Below are 19486 nucleotides of genomic sequence, written 5' to 3'. Positions count from 1 at the left end.
CTTGTTTTTAATTCAAATATAACATATTTATATGTTTTTGGAAATCAGGGAATGATGAAGAATAAGATGAACGTAAATTTGGATCGTTTTATAAATTTTTTTTTTTTTTTTACAATTTTCCGATTTTTAATGACCAAAGTCATTAATTAATTTTTAAGCCACCAAGCTGAAATGCAATACCGAAGTCCGGCCTTCGTCGAAGATTGCTGGGCCAAAATTTCAATCAATTTGATTGAAAAATGAGGGTGTGACAGTGCCGCCTCAACTTTTACAAAAAGCCGGATATGACGTCATCAAAGGTATTTATCGCAAAAAAGAATAAAAAATCCGGGGATATCATTCCCAGGAACTCTCATGTCAAATTTCATAAAGATCGGTCCAGTAGTTTGGTCTGAATCGCTCTACACGCACGCACGCACGCACGCACACACACACACACACACACACACACACACACACACACACACACATACACCACGACCCTCGTCTCGATTCCCCCCTCTATGTTAAAACATTTAGTCAAAACTTGACTAAATGGAAAAATGACTGTCTTTATAATTATACTGTCCGCCCATTTCAGACGAGTTCCGGACGAGACGACTTGTGCGCGATTTATTTCTTATGCCTGTGATCCTTGTAGAACTAAAGCTCGCGAATGCAGGTCGAAAAAAAGTGATCACCGTGCAATCTGCATGTCGGCACGGAGGACATTCCTACGGGTAAAGCCTAACGGTGTTCAACAGAATATTTTTAAAACTGTGTTTGAAGCCAAACATACTTTGTTTTGTGTCAAAAGTGGCTGTTCCGCGGCTTGAAGAGAGAATGTATGCGCGGGTGCTAAGTTCCGTGCGCATTTTCCATCTACGCATGCGCGGCGTTAATGGCGATCGAAAGTAACAGCCATGCAGTGACATTGTGCATAGGCTGAAAGATAAGTGTTTTAAGTTATCAATCAATCAAAAACTTCAGCGAGATATTCGAAAAATAATTATTTGTGGCACTTGACAGTAATAGAGCTTTGAAAATGTCGGTGTGTTGCTGATAACTGCAGGTGAAGCTTCGTGTTTCTTTCTGGATCCTTCTGTATAGTTTTCTACTGGTGAAGTGACTTTGGTCGGAACTCATTACACGGCCCTGGGCTAAGCGATTATAGGTAGGCCTAACTTTTGTCGGAAACTGTGTGTGTAAGCTGTTAATCCTTCGGATCAGCGTAAATGTCGTCCCGACTAGTACCGGGGACTGTGGCTGAAAAGGGCTCGAGCTAGCATAGCAGACCATTTGATGCTGTGCTGTACACAGAGTCAGAGACTCGGAAATTAGGGTAAAACTAAAAGAAGGATGGCAAGCAAAGGCGGTACAAAGAAAGGAACCCCTAACAGTTGCCTAAAAAATGACACTGGAGCTTCCAACGCGGCAGCAACTGGCGTTACCATCAAAGACTCGGATGAGCTTGGAGAACCTAGGTTGTCGGGTGACAGATTTTGTGTCACCAAGTCCGGAACTCATGCCATTGACATGACTGACGAGGGTAAGACTTGTTTACTTTTGTTGTGGTGGGGTAAAAGTGTGGCTGGATAGGAACACTGTATTACCCTGCACTTCTGGTCAGTTTGGATTATGCTCATTATAATATAAGTGCTTTTTTTGGTTTTTTTGAGGGGTGTACTTGTGTAGTGGTAGTAGTGGGGTTGGATGGTGGTAGTGGTTGTCATGCAAGACTATGCACATCATACTTATGATATATAAATATATATGTGTATATATATATATACTAGAATGAATACCCGCTTCGCCGGGTAGCCGGCTTCGCCGGGAAGAAGTACTTAGAGCCGTACGCCGGCTTCGCCGGGTCCGAACAATGGACCCGCCAAGCTTAGGTCCCTCCCAGATTCGTGGAATGGGAACAGCACGAAAATGATTCAGTGGCCATAATGCCATTCCTGACCATATCGAGTCCCATCCTTGTCGACGAATGTAACCGTGTTAATCACCTTTGGAGGCGAACTCCACTCAAACAGGATTGAGCAATTTAGAGCTTATCTCTAAGCCCTTTTGAACTGTTATGGCTTCTGAAAGGAAGGCCAGTACATAAAATTACACAAAAGCCGCCAGACCACATCACAAACAGAACTGAACAATGCACAGGTGTTGCTCACATAAAAACACACACACACACACACACACACACACACACACACACACACACACAAACACAGAGAAGCCATATCTATAGAGAGATAGATGACAGTGTATTTTTCGCGTGGCTATAAATTGATTCGACCTTTGCACTTTTACAGTGAGGATAATTTACGGGTCCAATTTACGTTCTGGACACTGCGGTGACCTTCTAAAAATAGTAACAGAACGGGAATATCCGAAGATGCCTCCCTCAAACTATAGTGCATCATACGAAGGAAGGGAGGTAAACGCTGAAAACCTGGAGAAGATGAGAAGATAATTAAGAGTTACTTATAATGGTGAAATGAACACAAAAACCAAAATCAGTTCAGCGCTGCGCGCTGAGAGCACGTGTTGAAATATCTCATCGATGATATTGTGTCCGGGGTGTAGCTGAATACGGTGTCCAAATTTGAAAAAGATCCACCGAGAACTTTGGCGTTGTGATGTGGTGTAGCGGCTATGGTGTGTCGGTATGGGGGCCCGGGTAGCTGAGGTGGAACCAAAATCGGTTCAGCGCTGCGCGCTGAGAGCACGTGTTGAAATATCGACCAGGTTGTGTCCTGTACCGGGTCAACCTGAATATGCCCACCAAATTTGAAGCAGATCCATCGAGAACTTTGGCCGTGCATGGCGAATACACAAATACACAAATACACAGATACACAAACACACAGACACACACACAGACACAAGTCGTATATATATATAGATATATGGAAAATGGTCCAAGAAAAAAATTGGTATATATATATGTCACAGTGGAAATGAGAATCCAGTGAGATTCCGAATTGCACTAGTGGAGATTGGAATTCCAGTTTGCACTAGGGCAAACTAGAATTCTCATCTCCACTAGATATTTGTTAGTGAAGATTGGAATTCCAGTTTGCCCTAGTGTAAACGGGAATCCAGTTTCAGTGGAGATGGGAATTCCAGTTTTCACTAGGGGAAATAGGAATTGGGGAAAATAATGTGTTCAAAGGTTTATAATTGTTGTTAAAACCATTTCATCTTGAGTCATTCATGACTTTAGTTTAAGGCTTACTCATTGCAGGTATTGAAATGCAGAAATAATATTATTTGATTTCTGCCCATGTTTTATCACGTCCGGAATGTCCTACATGTCCATGACATTGGAAAACGAAGTCGAAAAGTCTGTCCTGTGTGATGACTGGCTTGTTGGATTTTTTGCAGTACACAATGTTCCTGATGCACCAATTTCTTCCAATTTGAACTGTTTTTGGCTTCAGTGTTTGAATGTTGCTCCATGTTGGGATTTTTGTCCGGGGCTAGAATGCAGACACGCTTAATCTTGTTGTACTTTTCTTGAGTTTAAATACAAAATGCATCTTTTTTGTTTGTATCCAGACCAAAGATTCAAGATGCTGCTCTAAAAGAATATAAAATTTCTCCTTTTGCTCCATGATCCACTCTCTGAGTCAGTTTAGCAGAAAACAAACTGCAGCAAGTCAAAATGTCTAACTGAGTGGAGAAGACTAGTGTTCACTCTTCTTTAGGCCAAAAAGTTATATGTTTCTGGCAACATGGCTACAAAAAATAGGGTAGGTAGGTAGGGATTTTTTTGTGTTTTTTTGTTTGTTGGTCAGGGTAGAAAATAACTATACAGTGACGCAAAGAGGCTGGACTTACTATACAAAGAGAAAGACAACACATTACAAAACAAATGAGACAAAAGGGATGCGGGGTTATCCCCCTTGTGTCGTCTGCCGTCTGTTACTTTCGTTTTGACGCTTTTTTTTAATCGTCATTTTTGTCTGTCTGTGCGTATGTATGTATGTATGTGGGTCATTCTCAGAAATGGTGGTCCAAAGTGTATACAAAGTAAAAAATAAAGTGTCAAGAAATACAAAATAATTGTTTTTACTATGAAGTCTATTGTTTGCAATACATGTATAATAATGCAAAAATTAGACAAAAAGAGTAATTGGTTGCTGAATAAGAGACGTTTTAAAGTGTTGTATTTACGTGATGAATGTTGTAACATGGAAACCAAATTCCAACTTTAAACCACCTAAGCCTTCAATCCTTTGTGCATTTTTTATCAGTTCTGCAGTATTTTTGTGTTCTACCCAACACATTCTAGTTATGAAAGGTAAGGACTTCAACTAATATTGGTAAAAAAAATGACATTTGGAACTGACTAAGGTGAATGTCGCAACACAGAAACGAAATGCTTGAACCACTTTCGGTTCCTGTGCGACAGACATGAATCTGCACTGTTTGGCCTTTCCTGCCGGCAAAACCCGTCTGACCCAAAATAACTACACAAAACACAATTCGTCAGAGTTTGCTGTATTTGTTGAAAGTTCCTGTTGCGTTCAGATTACCCATTTTAAGTACTTGATGAATGTCGAACATCGACAATCAGAGGATACGAAAACTTCTTGGCTGCTTTGTTCCGCTAAACTTCGCGCTTTGAGAGACTGTTTGCACTCGATATCCTTCCGACACTACATTGTCGCCATCCGCGGTGTGTAAGTTTGTGACAAAGCTTTGCAGGCTCGACAATTAAGTAAAAACTATCTTCAGTCGTAACGTAGGTCGGGAAACGACGCCATGAGTTTCAGCAAATGATATGATTCTGGTGTTTTCTGTGAATATTTGGCTGTGATTCAAAGGACTATTTTCTTGTTCGAACTTACTGTGCGCCAAAGAGCTAAAAATAGCTGTGATGTGGCAAAGTCATGGAGCACATTGCTGTCCGATGTTCGCGCGTCGAGTTTGGATACGATGCATTACGACATTCATAATTTTTTGTTGGAAGCCCGTAACTTCAAATTCAGCGTGAGTTTTTGCAAAGATGTGTTGCTACGTCCAAGACTGAACTCCTGACTGTCGATTGCAGTAATTTGTTGGTGTTTGCATGTTTGCATTTAGCCATGAGACTGAACATATTGTTGATCACGAAAGTCGTGTAACGCTTCGGCGATCCGGAAACGGCCGAACTTCGGAATTGAAAAGCACACAAAAACAACACCAACGTATAGAAACCATTTTTATTGACATACAACAATGCTTTAATGTCTCCGGAATAGATTCAGATAAAAAAAGTCGTGGTAGAAATATTTTTAATTTACTTTTTCATGATTTCAAATGTGTCACCCCTACTCACTCTCACTGGACCACCATTTCTGAGAATGACCCATGTATAATATGTATGTATGTATGTATGTCTGTCTGTGGTAGAAACTTTAACATTTGACTAAACACCGAAATACTCATTTTACCTGGTTATTTTTCAAGCACCATCTTCAAACTATTGAAGTAATGATCAACATTTAGTGTGTATCCAAAGAACTAAAACGGGTGGTGGTGGGTTTTGAGGGGGTAAAAGCAGGTGACTGGTTTGTGTCTTGTGTGGTATGTAGATCAGGTCAGGTCACGTGAAGGATTGTGGTATAGATTCACTTTTCAGTTCTCACCTCTGCATTCGCTGATTCGGGGAAGGCGATTTCACATTGTTCGGTTTCTTAGCTCCAGAAAAATAGATAAAGAAGATACCAAAGGAGATTTCCTACAGTTTGTTCTGCACAGCGTGTTTCCAGTGTCTGCGCGAGGAAGAGCTGTCGAAAGCGCAGTGTCGATCTGGCAGTCGTGTCCCCGGTAAGTACAGACAGATCTAGTGTTTCCAACTCTTACAACGTGTCACCTAAGCTTACTGATAATCCGTTTTGTTTTGTTATTTTTTTTCAACGACAGTCGTCCAAAGAAAGCTTGCTGTGGAATTTTGTTCTACATAATGGTACATGTGATTCTGTATTTTTCTGCGGTTAATGTTAAAGCTTAATGTTTTTTTTTTCCCTCTGTTGGTTTCTTCCTCCTGAGTTCATCGTTATCACTCAAACAAGACCATCAGAGAGTACCTCAGTTGCTCCTCAAAATGGACTGTGAATAGTGTGTTGACCGTCAGAATTATTTTAAGAACCAGGCTGCTGCAGTCAGATTGTAGGGTTCCCATGCTGCATGGGTAAAGTGGCTTGTATAACCCGACTATTCAGTATCAAAACACTGTTTATATTTGTGTAGGTTGTAGTCATCATAACTAATCGCATTTTGCCTTTTGTTTCAGAAAGGAGGATAAGTGAAAATTATACATGGAGTAGATATGATGCGTTAGTTTTAACTGTATGTGTGTGTGTGTGTGTGTGCGTGTGCGTGTGACGGAGTGATTGAGTTTGTGTTACTGTTTGTCTATTTCTTACGGGAGCCTTGAAGGCTTCGCCTCTTGTTTTACAAATGCAATAAAAAAAAAGTCTAGGGTCGGCGGGAAAAAACTAGGTAGGGTCGGGTGACCAGAAACATACAACTTTTTTGGGGGGGCCTTAGGACTAAGAGTTCACAAAAGAAAGAAGTGAGAAGGCCAGACAGATAGACGACTGAGTGAACGTTCAGTAGTCGTGGTTTTACAATACAATACAATACAATAATACTGTCGGCTCTGATGGCCGAGGCCATCTCTCTCTCTCTCTCCTCGGCCATCTCTCTCTCTCTCTCCTTGGCCATCTCTCTCTCCTCGGCCATCTCTCTCTCTCTCTCCTTGGCCATCTCTCTCTCCTCGGCCATCTCTCTCTCTCTCCTCGGCTCTCTCTCTCTCTCTCTCTCTCTCTCTCTCTCTCTCTCTCTCTCTCTCTCTCTCTCTCTCTCTCTCTCTATCTCATGCTTCATCTTATTTAAACTTTTAACTTTGTGATATGATTGAATTATATTGATAAAAAAAACTTATTGTGCGCAATTACTCTGTGTTGTTCGATTATATCAATTCAATAATATTTATTTTTATGTGTGCATTTCAATACCTGCAATGAGTAAGCCTTAAAGTCATGAATGACTCGAGATGAAATGGTTTTAACAACAATTATAAACCTTTGAACACATTATTTCCCCCAATTCCTATTTCCTCTAGTGAAAACTGGAATTCCCATCTCCACTGAAACTGGATTCCCGTTTGCACTGATCAGTCATGAATACAGCCAGGATAAGAGCATGATGTATAGTAGTTATTCTTTTGAGAGAGAATTCAGATTGTGAAACTGATTATTTTGCTGTGGTAATATTCTTATGCTAATATTATACTTTTATAATAATACCCCTTTTAAAATTCTTATACACACATACACATAATCTGCCCATTGTTGGTGGGAATTGAAGGGGTTTGGGGGTGGGGCAAGTTTGTTTCTGGAATATTCTTAGGATTGAATAAAGTTTAAGTTAAATGATTGATATGTCAGATCGCATTTGGATCAAGTTTTGGGCAATTAGATTGATAGACCTAAATCTTAGACATTCATTTATTAGGGTAGAACAGCAAATATTTTTGATTCATATACATATATATTAATACAGTGGAACCCTCCTTTTAAGACCTGAAAAAGATTTGTCTGTCAGCGGCGGTGATGGTAGTGAAGATGATGTGTTTTGGAGGGTGCACTAGCTCTCTTTTTAAATTGCCGTTGAATCTCAGGTTGATCCTTCAGGGCACATGAGTTGTTTGTGTTCTTTCTTTGAGGCTGCAGTTCTTACTTGCTTTGAACACTCAGGTTGATTGTACAGTGCACTCCACTTGCTTCTTTGTTTTGTTTGTTTCTTTTGTGATTTCACTGTATTTAACTGTTCCATCTGAATGCTCAGTTTCATATTGAAGCAGATCAGTTTTTACCCTCTGGCTGTAGCCATTGGAAAAGCCTTTTTATTTTAGATTAAAGAAAAAAGAGACTTTTATTTTTATGAGATTTCTAATCCACGTTCTATATTCTGGCATGGGAATTGTTCGCCGAACGGCGGATTTCCGCCGATTTTTTTGTGTGTTCCACCGAAAAAGCAAAAGTGTCCGCCAAAAAAATAAAGGGGGAGGCACACAAAAAAAGCACCGGTTACTTTTGCCCTTGCGCAAAAGCCCGCGAAAACTTTCCATACTTTGTTCACGCACTGCTACCGCCCGCCTCAGTTACTTGAACTTTTATGGTTGAAAGTAAACCAGATTGCACAGCTCAGATTGTGTTACAAGTTACATTTTCCTGTTTGTCTCAACAGATCAATTTTTTAACAAATTTAACCCATATAATACATGTATATATTTATTTTTTCTTCAAAAAAGCAAAAATTGGTACTAAAAACTCTGATTCTAAAAACAGAATTTAATGGCAAACTTGGAGCTCAGATGACACCAGATTGCACCATCTGGGTTCTTTGGAGACATTTTTCCCCAGACCCCCCTAGTAAAGCTAGGCGCTTTGCGCCGTCGACTTGACGCTTTGCGCCGTCGACTTGACGCTTTGCGCCGTCGACTTGACGCTTCGCGTCTTCAGTTATACATTTTCACAATTTTCAATTCCCATACCTGATATTACATGCAGCATTTTAATCAAGAAATTGATGTCAGAACCTGTGAAGAAACTGATACCCCCAGGCAAGCTGTCACAATGGGGTGCATGTTCTTGCTTTTAAGCAGCGAAATGCTCTAAGGGCAAATATTTTTTTGATTCGGTGATTGCTTTGCCATTTTCATTTGTCTGATTTTTGTTGTCTCTGTCGATTTGTGAAACATTATTTAGCTGGACTAAAGCTGACGTTTCACTCGCAACCTGGATCAGCTGATACAGTAAATTAGTCTCCAAACAAGGGCAGGAATCTATTCTGTTAAATAATTCCTTCAATGCCTCTTAATTGTCTTCCAACACATGCTTAATTATTAGATACCATGTTTTGATAAAATAATTTAGAGAATATGTGGATAAACATTGCCGTTTACATTACTATTTCAGGTTTAACACCAGAATCTCAGTGTCATATCCTACGGATTTGCAAAACGACAAAGATGACGATCACTATGGCGAAGACTAATTTCCTTTCTTTATTTTGTGTGTGTGTGTGCAGGGCCTGAGTCTGATGATAACGATGACAAGGCGCCCCATGGGGTGCAGTTCTCTGTGGACACCAACACCACCGTCATGTTTGACAACAAAATGGATCTCTATGACGATGAGGGAAAGGATAAGAGTGTCCAGACGCTGCTCTACGACTACACCCACCCTGGCGCCAACAATGAAGAGGATCAAGAACCAAAGGTGTGTTTTGTATAGTGCTACCTCCGACAAGAGGCACCTCTGATAAGAGTTCACCTCACAGGAAAGCAGACTTTGTACATGGAGAGGATTTCAGCACATTTTTGCGTACTGACTAAATTGACTGGAGATGACATTTAGGGAACAAAAATCATGATAATTTTGGGAAAAGTCGTGATAAATCCACCAATTGTCAGTCATATGTCGTAAAAGAGAGGGGGGCGTAATATAAAGGTAAAAAATACTAAGAAATAGAAGAAGAAATAATCCTTCACAGAAAAGGGATCATAAATATATTGATTGAGTGGAACATGTCAAATGGAAGGGTAATTTGTGGAGGTACCACTGTATAACCCAGGTTGTAGGGGGCGGTGGAAGATTTAGGAGGGCTAAGACCACATTCACTTTTGACTCGATTACCAATTTACGGCTGCGGGGCACGCTGTGCATTTGGATACACAATTTCGTTGTTTCTGCTATATTGCAGGATTTTTCGTCGCTGCCGCTTCCTTTGTACCGGTGACGCGTCACCATTGACATTGTGTTGAGCTATATAAATGGAAACACGGCTTAAAGTTAAGACGTGTACCTTAAATCTTTTCCAGCATACACAGCCTTCAGACTGACCTATCTGAAAGTTCAGTGTTTGCGAATGAGCCGTCACAGACACAAACTCTCCCTTGCACGCGCATGTATGCACACTGACACACATACACACACCCTGACAGACACACACACACATACCCAGTCGCACACACCGTACCATAGCCAGACACACTCTCTCTCTCTCTCTCTCTCTCTCTCTCTCTCTCTCTCTCTCTCTCTCTCTCTCTCTCTCTCTCTCTCTCTCTCTCTCTCTCTACCCCCCTTTTTTGTCTGGTTGCTAATTGGTTCACTCACTCCACCTTATCTCTGCTTCTGTGTCCATCCTTGTTGTGGAAATAAGGTATTTTTGCATCAGACTTTAAAATATGACTTTTCTGATAAACTGCCACACAGAGATCGGGGACAAAGCAACAGATCTGTAGCAAGTTTATTGTGGAGCTATATATATATAGGGACCTTGGACTTTGATATTTATCACAATCCCCTGAAGATTAGCCCTAAGATGGCTGTTTCTAAATCAGGAAGGAAATTCAGAAAAGAGAACAGAAGCCAATAGAAAGCTAGCAAGACATTTTTGCATAGCCTTGCTAAACGTAGCAGCGGCAAGGGGTTCTAAAGAATCCAGATACAGTGGAACCTCTTTTGTAACTGTACAGTGGAACCCCCATTTTGAGACCCCCCTACACTCACACACACACACACACACACACACACACACACACACACACACACACACACACACATTAAAGAATCCCCCCCCCCCCCCCGACCCTGCTTTTAGAAATGTTCTGTGACTGACATGTGTGAGCCCTGTTTTAAGACTCGATCTCTCTTTTAAGACCTGATTTTTACAGAGGTTTGGTGGTCTTGAAGAGAGGGGCAGGTCTACTGTAGTAGGATATCTTTGATAGCTAGGACTAAGGAGAATGCACCCTTTCCTATTTGGCCACTTCTGCAAGGATGTTTGGAGGCGTGTGTTTCAGTTCAAGGATTGTTGATGAGGTGCTGTCTCATAATGAACCATTTGCCTCTAGAAGTAGAAGGGAAACTCATTAATGATGCATGAAATGAGAAAAGCCAAAGAGTTTGGGATAAGTTTATGACTTGCCTGCTAACTGCAAATATAATCCTCAGCTGAGTACGTGTTCCTTTTTTAATGGAATGATATATTTACCGGTTTAAACTTGCTGGGCAAAAAGTCAAATCAGCTTTTTTCAAATCCTAGCTTGAAGGGATGAAAATGTTTTTCATTGAATTTCCTGTTTGCCAATCTGTTTATATTCTGTCATCCATCATCCGTCTGTCTCTCATTGTCCATCTGTCTATTGTCAAGCCTCTTTTTGTGCCTCTGATGGTAGCTGCAGTTTCGTCTCAAGTCTGTTCTTACCCTGGTAACACATTCTTCCGCTTCCTAAATTTCCTCCAAAAGCAGCATCCACTGTTTTAATGTCTGTGTTGTGCATAACAGCTGGCCCCTCTGTGCAAACACTCTTATCAGAAAGCAACTCTTGCATTGATTTTTGGAGCTGGGGATTATAAATCCCAAGTTTTGTTTTGTTTTGTTTTGTTTTTGCTTGGCTTTGGAAATTCAGGAATTTCCTCGTAAGGTTAGTTTTGTTGAATAAATGCTGGGCTGAAATGGTTATTTCCTTGAACCCATGTAGTTTATATGGGCTGTGTTATGTTTATAAAATGATTTTTGTTTCTCAGCTGGTTGATGCCCAAATTATGGGCTTGTGTCGACCTGTTTGGATTTATTGTTAGAATGTCGGTTTGAACAATTGACTTTTTCTGGGGGACAATTGGCTCTTAGTGTTAACTTATAGCGTCTTGTCTCTTGAGATTGAAAAGACTAGTTGATTTTGGGGTGTATAAATCTGTAACTTTTTTTCTGTCTTAGCTAGTCATGATTATCCAACTTTCATTTATAATAATTCTGTTTTTATAGCTCTTGTTACCTCTGTATGGGTGTGGGAGTCTCCAGCTCATTTTTAGGTGACGCCGAATTTAAACAAGTCGCGTAAGGCAAAATTACTACATTTAGTCAAGCTGTAGTCCGCCGCTAGTGCAAAAGGCAGTGAAAGTGACGAGCCTGTTTGGCGCGGTAGCGGTTGTGCTGTGCTTCACAGCACGCTTTACTGTACATGTGTACCTCTCTTCGTTTTAACTTTCTGAGTGTGTTTTTAATCCAAACATATCATATCTATATGTTTTTGGAATCAGGAACCGACAAGGAATAAGATGAAATAGTTTTTAAAACGATTTCGGAAATTTAATTTTAATCATAATTTTTATATTTTTAATTTTCAGAGCTTGTTTTTAATCCGAATATAACATATTTATATGTTTTTGGAATCAGAACATGATGAAGAATAAAATAAAAGTAATTTTGGATCGTTTTATAAAAAAAATAATTTTAATTACAATTTTCAGATTTTTAATGACCAAAGTCATTAATTAATTTTTAAGCCTCCATGCTGAAATGCGATACCGAAGTCCGGCCTTCGTCGAAGATTGCTTGGCCAAAATTTCAATCAATTTGATTGAAAATTGAGGGTGTGACAGTGCCGCCTCAACTTTTACAAAAAGCCGGATATGACGTCATAAAAGACATTTATCGAAAAAATGAAAAAAACGTCTGGGGATATCATTCCCAGGAACTCTCATGTAAAATTTCATAAAGATCGGTCCAGTAGTTTACTCTGAATCGCTCTACACACACACACACGCACAGACAGACAGACAGACAGACACACACACACACACACACATACACCACGACCCTCGAGTCGTCACGATTCCCCCTCTATGTTAAAACATTTAGTCAAAACTTGACTAAATGTAAAAATGAATAATAAAAAATACTGTCATGAAATCAGAGCTGCAGATAAATAATAGTATCCTCCATTATTAGGTGCCATAACCTTTTGTTGTTGTTGTATGATTGAATTATTGCTTACGGAGAGCAAAATAAAAATTCTCTATGATTTTGAGATATTAGCTGTATTTCACTTTTAATTTCAGAACGTACTAGCAGAGTTATAAATCCATTATTTTTGTTTTCAGGACAAGGCCAACCTTGGAACAATGCTTGGGGTGTTCATGCCTTGTCTCCAGAACATCTTCGGTGTCATCTACTTTGTGCGCCTCTACTGGATTGTGGGAGAGGCAGGCTCCGTCGAAGCTTTCTTTATCGTCTTCAGTTGTTGTGGTGTGGTGAGTATGGCCTTACAGTTTCTAGCTTTGCAGTGAATTGCAGTGTTTGTTTGTAGATACATGTCTATGTGTTTTTGAGGAAAAGTGTGGCAGGCTTTTTGGCTATCTTGTCTGCTTGTGTTAGAGAAGTTGGGGGGGGGGGGGGGGGGGGAGGGGGAGGCAATATGGTTCTGTTCACATAAAATGAGTGCTGTGGATTTTTTCAGACGGAATAAAAAAAAAGTGTAACCAGTACCGTATTTGACGGATTACAAGACGCACCGTTTTATAAGCCGCACCCCTGACTTTTAACAAAAAAATTGGGACGAGCCACGTATAGGCCGCGTCACTATATTAGCCGCCGTCGAAAAAAATATAATCAGATCGTGTCAATCAATCAAAACAACCAGGCAAACGAAAGTACGGTATTTGGCGAAATCGGCTCCGAGAATAAACAAGTGAAACAAAGGAGAAAAGTGAAAAAGTTTGAAGAAAAATATCACACACACAATTTGTAACCAACACACACATGTAGTCCCGCCCAGAATAAGCTTTTTTTTGGATGATTTACGACTTTTGCGCTCATTTCGAGCAGACGAAAACACAACATGGCGGCTCTCGCTCCTCCAACTATCGCGAGACACAAAAAAACTAAATCTCGCGTGCGCGAGATCCTGATACATCCGGTGTTTCTCTGTACGCTATCTTGTCAAGACGACTTGTTGACAAACGAAGATTCGCGAAAGAAAGAGAAAAGCGCCGAGTCTTGAGTAGAGAGCTAATAAAGTACCGGTAATCGCTAATCAAGCGAAATGAAAATCCGTGGCGACTTCCATTAGGTGAATGCTATTCAAGTTTTGGTAACGTTTTAGCCGCATCTTTTTATAAGCCGCAATGCGATTTAAAAAAAAAAAAAGTCGCGGCTTGTAGTCCGTCAAATACGGGGTACATTTGGACCTATGAATACATAATGTCAGTCCAGGTCGAGCCGAGCTATCGTTCTCTGAGTCGGGAACAACACTGAGGTATATGTTCATGTGAGTGTTTGTGTGTGTGTTGTAATGGCAGAATGTGGACCACCATGCATGTCCACACAGGCTGACCAGCAGCTCTCTTTTGCCTCTTCTCTCCAGAGCATCCTGACCTCTCTTTCCATCTGCGCCATAGCAACCAACGGTCAAGTGACCGGGGGAGGAACCTACTTCATGATTTCACGCTCCCTGGGGCCGGAGTTTGGCGGAGCAGTTGGCATTCTGTTTTTCATGGGAATCTCTATCTCTGTGGCCATGTACCTCGCAGGTTCCATTGAGCTCCTCACGGTAAGGACAATTATGCTCTCTTCATATCTTTCTCTCACATAGTATTTTCCGAAGCTTTCTTTCACTTTTTCCTTCGTTTATTTTGATATCTGGCAATATTAAATGTTATCGTGTTTAAATTGAGTACAAATGAGAAAGGATATGCAGATGGTAAGTTTATTAACCTCGTAGTATTTAGTACTTTATATTTTGTTATTGAGGCATTTCACAACTTCAATAGTTCAACAAACGAAAGTGCTATTGTTATAGATTCTGGACTGATTGTTGTTTTCAACACCTGAGAGAGGCATTGACCTGAAGCGCATGCGCTCACTTTGATTTCATTAAGTACCATACTTATGGTACATTTTCAAGCAAATTGTTTCACGCGGTTGTGTTAGTATGCTGTTGGTCATCTCCCTGCTACTTTCTAGGCCAGTTTATAATTCACAAAATGCCAAAACACCTGCATAAATTGAAGTGTGTTTCAAAGGCATAGTCTTAGAGGATGGTCGAGTTATTGATATTTTTTTGCTTGCAGACATATATCGTACCCCAGATGAATGTGTTTGAGGACAAGTACAACAATGCTCGTTTGTTTGGCACACTTCTGCTCATCCTGGTTGCTGCCTGTGTCTTCATCGGTGTCAAATTCGTCTCCAAGTTTGCTCTGGTTGTTTTGTCCTCGGTCCTCATTGCCATTCTCAGCGTCTACATCGGCATGTTTGTTGCCAATCCCGAAGGCAGTATGAAGTGAGTATTTATTTACCGTCTTATATTGCCCATTACTTGTTCACAGGAAAGCAGACAAGTGTTTGTACCGTTTACTTCTACTTGCGCAAGGTCAGTGATCACTGAAGTTCTTAGTGTGGAACTTGAAGTTTTAGTATTGTAAGAACAAAATATTGCAATGAAAGTTTGAGTCATGTCTTCAAGATTAAGGTCATCGATTACAAAGCTGTCATTTTATTTCTGTTTTGATGGTTAAAGCTTTCACATTTTTGTGAATAAAATCAAAGAAGAATTTAATGATGATTGTAAGATGAAGATTTCTGTGTCAAATTCGTATATTTATTGTCTTAGAGGTTGAGGTTATTAGAACTAAGGCAACTTTCCTGCTTTACTTTTTCAGGGTGTGTTTTCTTGGTGACCGACTGCTGGAAGCTAAACCTATTTCAGAAAATGGAATTTTACAGTGCCACAAAAATAGCTCTGGCCCCATGTATCATTTGTGGTGCAACAATGGCACATGCGACCCTTACTTCGAAAAGCACAAGGCAGAACTGCGCCCTGGAGTTCCAGGCTTCAGCCTTCGACTGTTAAAAGGTGCTTGTAAGTTTTTACTTGTTGCATGCATACTGTCTAGTTACTGTTATGGACGGTTCACACCTCTGGAACAAGTTTGCGAGCTGGCTATCACTTGCCACCTGCTTGGCACTTTCCAGATGGTAAACATCCTGTCGCCTTCCTCACTGTCTCTCTAGACAAGGAAAACAACTAGTGGAAGATGCGTGCAGATCAGGAATTATTAATATATATATTATAATCATTATTGGTACAGCCTATATGACGATAGTACTGTGAATTGTAAAATGAATGCATTCACTCTGGCGGGGAAAAAACCGCCGTTTTTCTCTACCCTAACCATCCCCACACCATCACCCCACCACCCGTCTTCCCCCCCCCCCCCCCCACCCAATATCCGATTTTTCTTAAACATTATTGAGGAATTAACAGGGACATCGCTAGATGACAGACTCAGAAAGTTAGGGGAGAGGAAACTCCAGAATCAGCCAGACACCGCAGCCATCCGGCAAGCCGAGACTTGCTCCCACGGTTGAGATAAACAAAACTGACACGCACTGACGGACAACACGCGCCGGTAACGGGAAGTAAACGAGCGAGATGGCAAGTGTGATGAAGATGTAAATGGGGCATTAGAATACGAAGATAACAAGCTTAGGAAAAAGGGTATTAAACACTCAAACACCAATCCTCCCCTCTCTACCCCCTCCCTGCAGCTTCTTGCCATGTCAAATCCTATATTTTGTGAAGACTACACACACAATTAAAAATGCCTTGATTTTGTTGTCTTTTTATATTTAGTCAAGTTTTGACTAAATATTTTAACATCGAGGGGGAATCGAAACGAGGGTCGTGGTGTATGTGCGTCTGTCTGTCTGTCTGTGTGTGTGTGTAGAGCGATTCAGACTAAACTACTGGACCGATCTTTATGAAATTTGACATGAGAGTTCCTGGGTATGAAATCCCCGAACGTTTTTTTCATTTTTTTGATAAATGTCTTTGATGACGTCATATCCGGCTTTTCGTGAAAGTTGAGGCGGCACTGTCACGCCCTCATTTTTCAACCAAATTGGTTGAAATTTTGGTCAAGTACTCTTCGACGAAGCCCGGGGTTCGGTATTGCATTTCAGCTTGGTGGCTTAAAAATTAATTAATGACTTTGGTCATTAAAAATCTGAAAATTGTAAAAAAAAATAAAAATTTATAAAACGATCCAAATTTACGTTTATCTTATTCTCCATCATTTGCTGATTCCAAAAACATATAAATATGTTATATTCGGATTAAAAACAAGCTCTGAAAATTAAATATATAAAAATTATTATCAAATTTTTTTTTTCGAAATCAATTTAAAAACACTTTCATCTTATTCCTTGTCGGTTCCTGATTCCAAAAATATATAGATATGATATGTTTGCATTAAAAACACGCTCAGAAAGTTAAAACGAAGAGAGGTACAGAAAAGCGTGCTATCCTTCTCAGCGCAACGAATACCCCGCTCTTCTTGTCAATTCCACGTGCACTGCCTTTGCCACGGGCGGTGGAGTGACGATGCTACGAGTATACGGTCTTGCTGCGTTGCGTTGCGTTCAGTTTCATTCTGTGAGTTCGACAGCTACTTGACTAAATATTGTATTTTCGCCTTACGCGACTTGTTCTGTTCTGTCTGGTGTGCAACCTGTTACCCAAGATTGTCAGATCTTGATTATAATTCATCTCTTTAATTTCTCTAATGAATATGTTGTTGTTTTGCTTAATTTATGAGGATTTTAAAAGCTTTTGTTTGAACTGTTGCATGTGTTTGTTTTTGCAGAAAATTACGTAAATCACTATGGAAAAATAGACACATTGGTTGGGGAAGGGTATGGGGAGCAAGGGAGAGGAGAAATCTCACGGGATATCACCACGTCTTTCGTCATTCTTCTGGCCATCTACTTTCCATCCATTACTGGTTTTGAGCAGGGAACCAGTTACTCCGGGGACCTGAAGGATGCGCAGAAGTCGATTCCACAGGGAACCTTGTACGCAGTGTTAGTCACGTCTATCGTCTGTATCCTTGATTGCTGATTGACCTGTGTTTTGGATGTACAGCATCTGACAGTTGTCTTCAGCAGCTTCAGCATCATTTATTTTTCTGACACTTCTCCTTTGTCTTTGTCCAGAGTTGTCACAATGACCTGGGCGTTTGCATGTGTTGTAGTTGTACCAACACAGGGATTGGCTTGGGCGTCGGTCATTGGTCTTTTGCCATGTTACATTCAGAAAAGACCGACACACATGGGTCTCAATCCGTCAACTGACCGATAGACATGCAGCAGAGTCAGTCAGCTCGTCTTATTTTTGTCTGCTGTCTTGTTGTTTCTTTTTTTTCCCCTTCCTTACTTAAATTGAAATAAATATGGTTATTGTGTCCTCAGACCTTTTATTCCTCTACATGTAAGACCATTGGAAAAAAGAAGAAATAAAATGAATTTTCCTCTCATTTGTACATTGTAAGTAAATAACTTTCAGAAGTTTCTCCCCACTGCCGTAATGCACAATTGCGAAAGTCCCGTGGTGGAACGAAAGGTTTTTTTGACTCACATGCGAAGCAAAAGTGAGTCTATGTACTCACCCGAGTCGTCCGTCCGTCCGTCCGTCCGTCCGTCCGTCCGTCCGTCCGTCCGTCTGTCCGTCCGGAAAACTTTAACGTTGGATATTTCTTGGACACTATTCAGTCTATCAGTACCAAATTTGGCAAGATGGTGTATGATGACAAGGCCCAAATAAACATACATAGTATCTTGACCTTGCTTCAAGGTCAAGGTCGCAGGGGTCATAAATGTTGTCTAAAAAACAGCTATTTTTCACATTTTCCCCATTTTCTCTGAAGTTTTTGAGATTCAATACCTCACCTATATATGATATATAGGGCAAAGTAAGCCCCATCTTTTGATACCAGTTTGGTTTACCTTGCTTCAAGGTCAAGGTCACAGGAGCTCTTCAAAGTTGGATTGTATACATATTTTGAAGTGACCTTGACCCTGAACTATGGAAGATAACTGTTTCAAACTTAAAAATTATGTGGGGCACATGTTATGCTTTCATCATGAGACACATTTGGTCACATATGATCACGGTCAAGGTCACTTTGACCCTTATGAAATGTGACCAAAATAAGGTAGTGAACCACTAAAAGTGACCATATCTCATGGTAGAAAGAGCCAATAAGCACCATTGTACTTCCTATGTCTTGGATTAACAGCTTTGTGTTGCATGACCTTGGATGACCTTGGGTCAAGGTCACATGTATTTTAGTAGGAAAAATGTGTAAAGCAGTTCTTAGTGTATGATGTCATTGCTAGGTTTAGGTCATGTCAAGGTCAAGCATGTGAGTCGTATGGGCTTTGCCCTTCTTGTTTACTTGACTGATTGGTTTGCATAATGACTGATTGATTCATGGCTGCATGAGTCAGTCAATGGACCTCTAGTGGACAAAACCCAAGCCAATCCCTGCCAACAAAGTAGAGTTAGGTGGGAGAAAGAGAAGGGAAAAGGGGGTTGGGAGAGGTCAACGCAGGGGGCAGTATACTGTACTTTGAGTTTACAATCATTGCAAGAACATATGACCAAGTAACTGGAACATGTGGAAAGAGGCTAGTGTGTATAAGGGATTTGGTAGACAGAGAGTATGCCTTGATGGTTTTGTATTCTGTTTCAAATCTTTATATTTCCTATATGAATCAGATTTGTCCACAGTGGTCATGTTTTCGGCCTGTGTGGAGGGGCAGGTGTTACGAGACAAGTGAGTCAATGATGTTCTTCTCCTCTCACATGTATACG

The 19486-nt window shown here is 40.5% G+C and overlaps 1 protein-coding gene across 1 annotated transcript in view; it reads left to right on the top strand.

Annotated features, from left to right (window-relative positions):
* The first annotated feature begins 650 nt into the window (after window positions 1–650).
* The window catches only part of LOC138976027 (solute carrier family 12 member 5-like), a 74600-nt gene continuing 55764 nt past the window's right edge, over window positions 651–19486 (top strand). The window contains exons 1-8 of the mRNA XM_070348858.1: window positions 651–1528; window positions 9073–9263; window positions 12933–13082; window positions 14195–14380; window positions 14901–15112; window positions 15492–15685; window positions 17478–17714; window positions 19391–19448. Coding sequence (XP_070204959.1) covers window positions 1339–1528; window positions 9073–9263; window positions 12933–13082; window positions 14195–14380; window positions 14901–15112; window positions 15492–15685; window positions 17478–17714; window positions 19391–19448 — 1418 coding nt within the window. The 5' untranslated portion in view covers window positions 651–1338. The remainder of the gene's footprint in view (window positions 1529–9072; window positions 9264–12932; window positions 13083–14194; window positions 14381–14900; window positions 15113–15491; window positions 15686–17477; window positions 17715–19390; window positions 19449–19486) is intronic.

Source organism: Littorina saxatilis, linkage group LG1 (genome assembly GCF_037325665.1).
Source record: "Littorina saxatilis isolate snail1 linkage group LG1, US_GU_Lsax_2.0, whole genome shotgun sequence".
Taxonomy (NCBI): domain Eukaryota; kingdom Metazoa; phylum Mollusca; class Gastropoda; order Littorinimorpha; family Littorinidae; genus Littorina; species Littorina saxatilis.
This window is presented reverse-complemented; position numbering and strand designations above follow the sequence as displayed.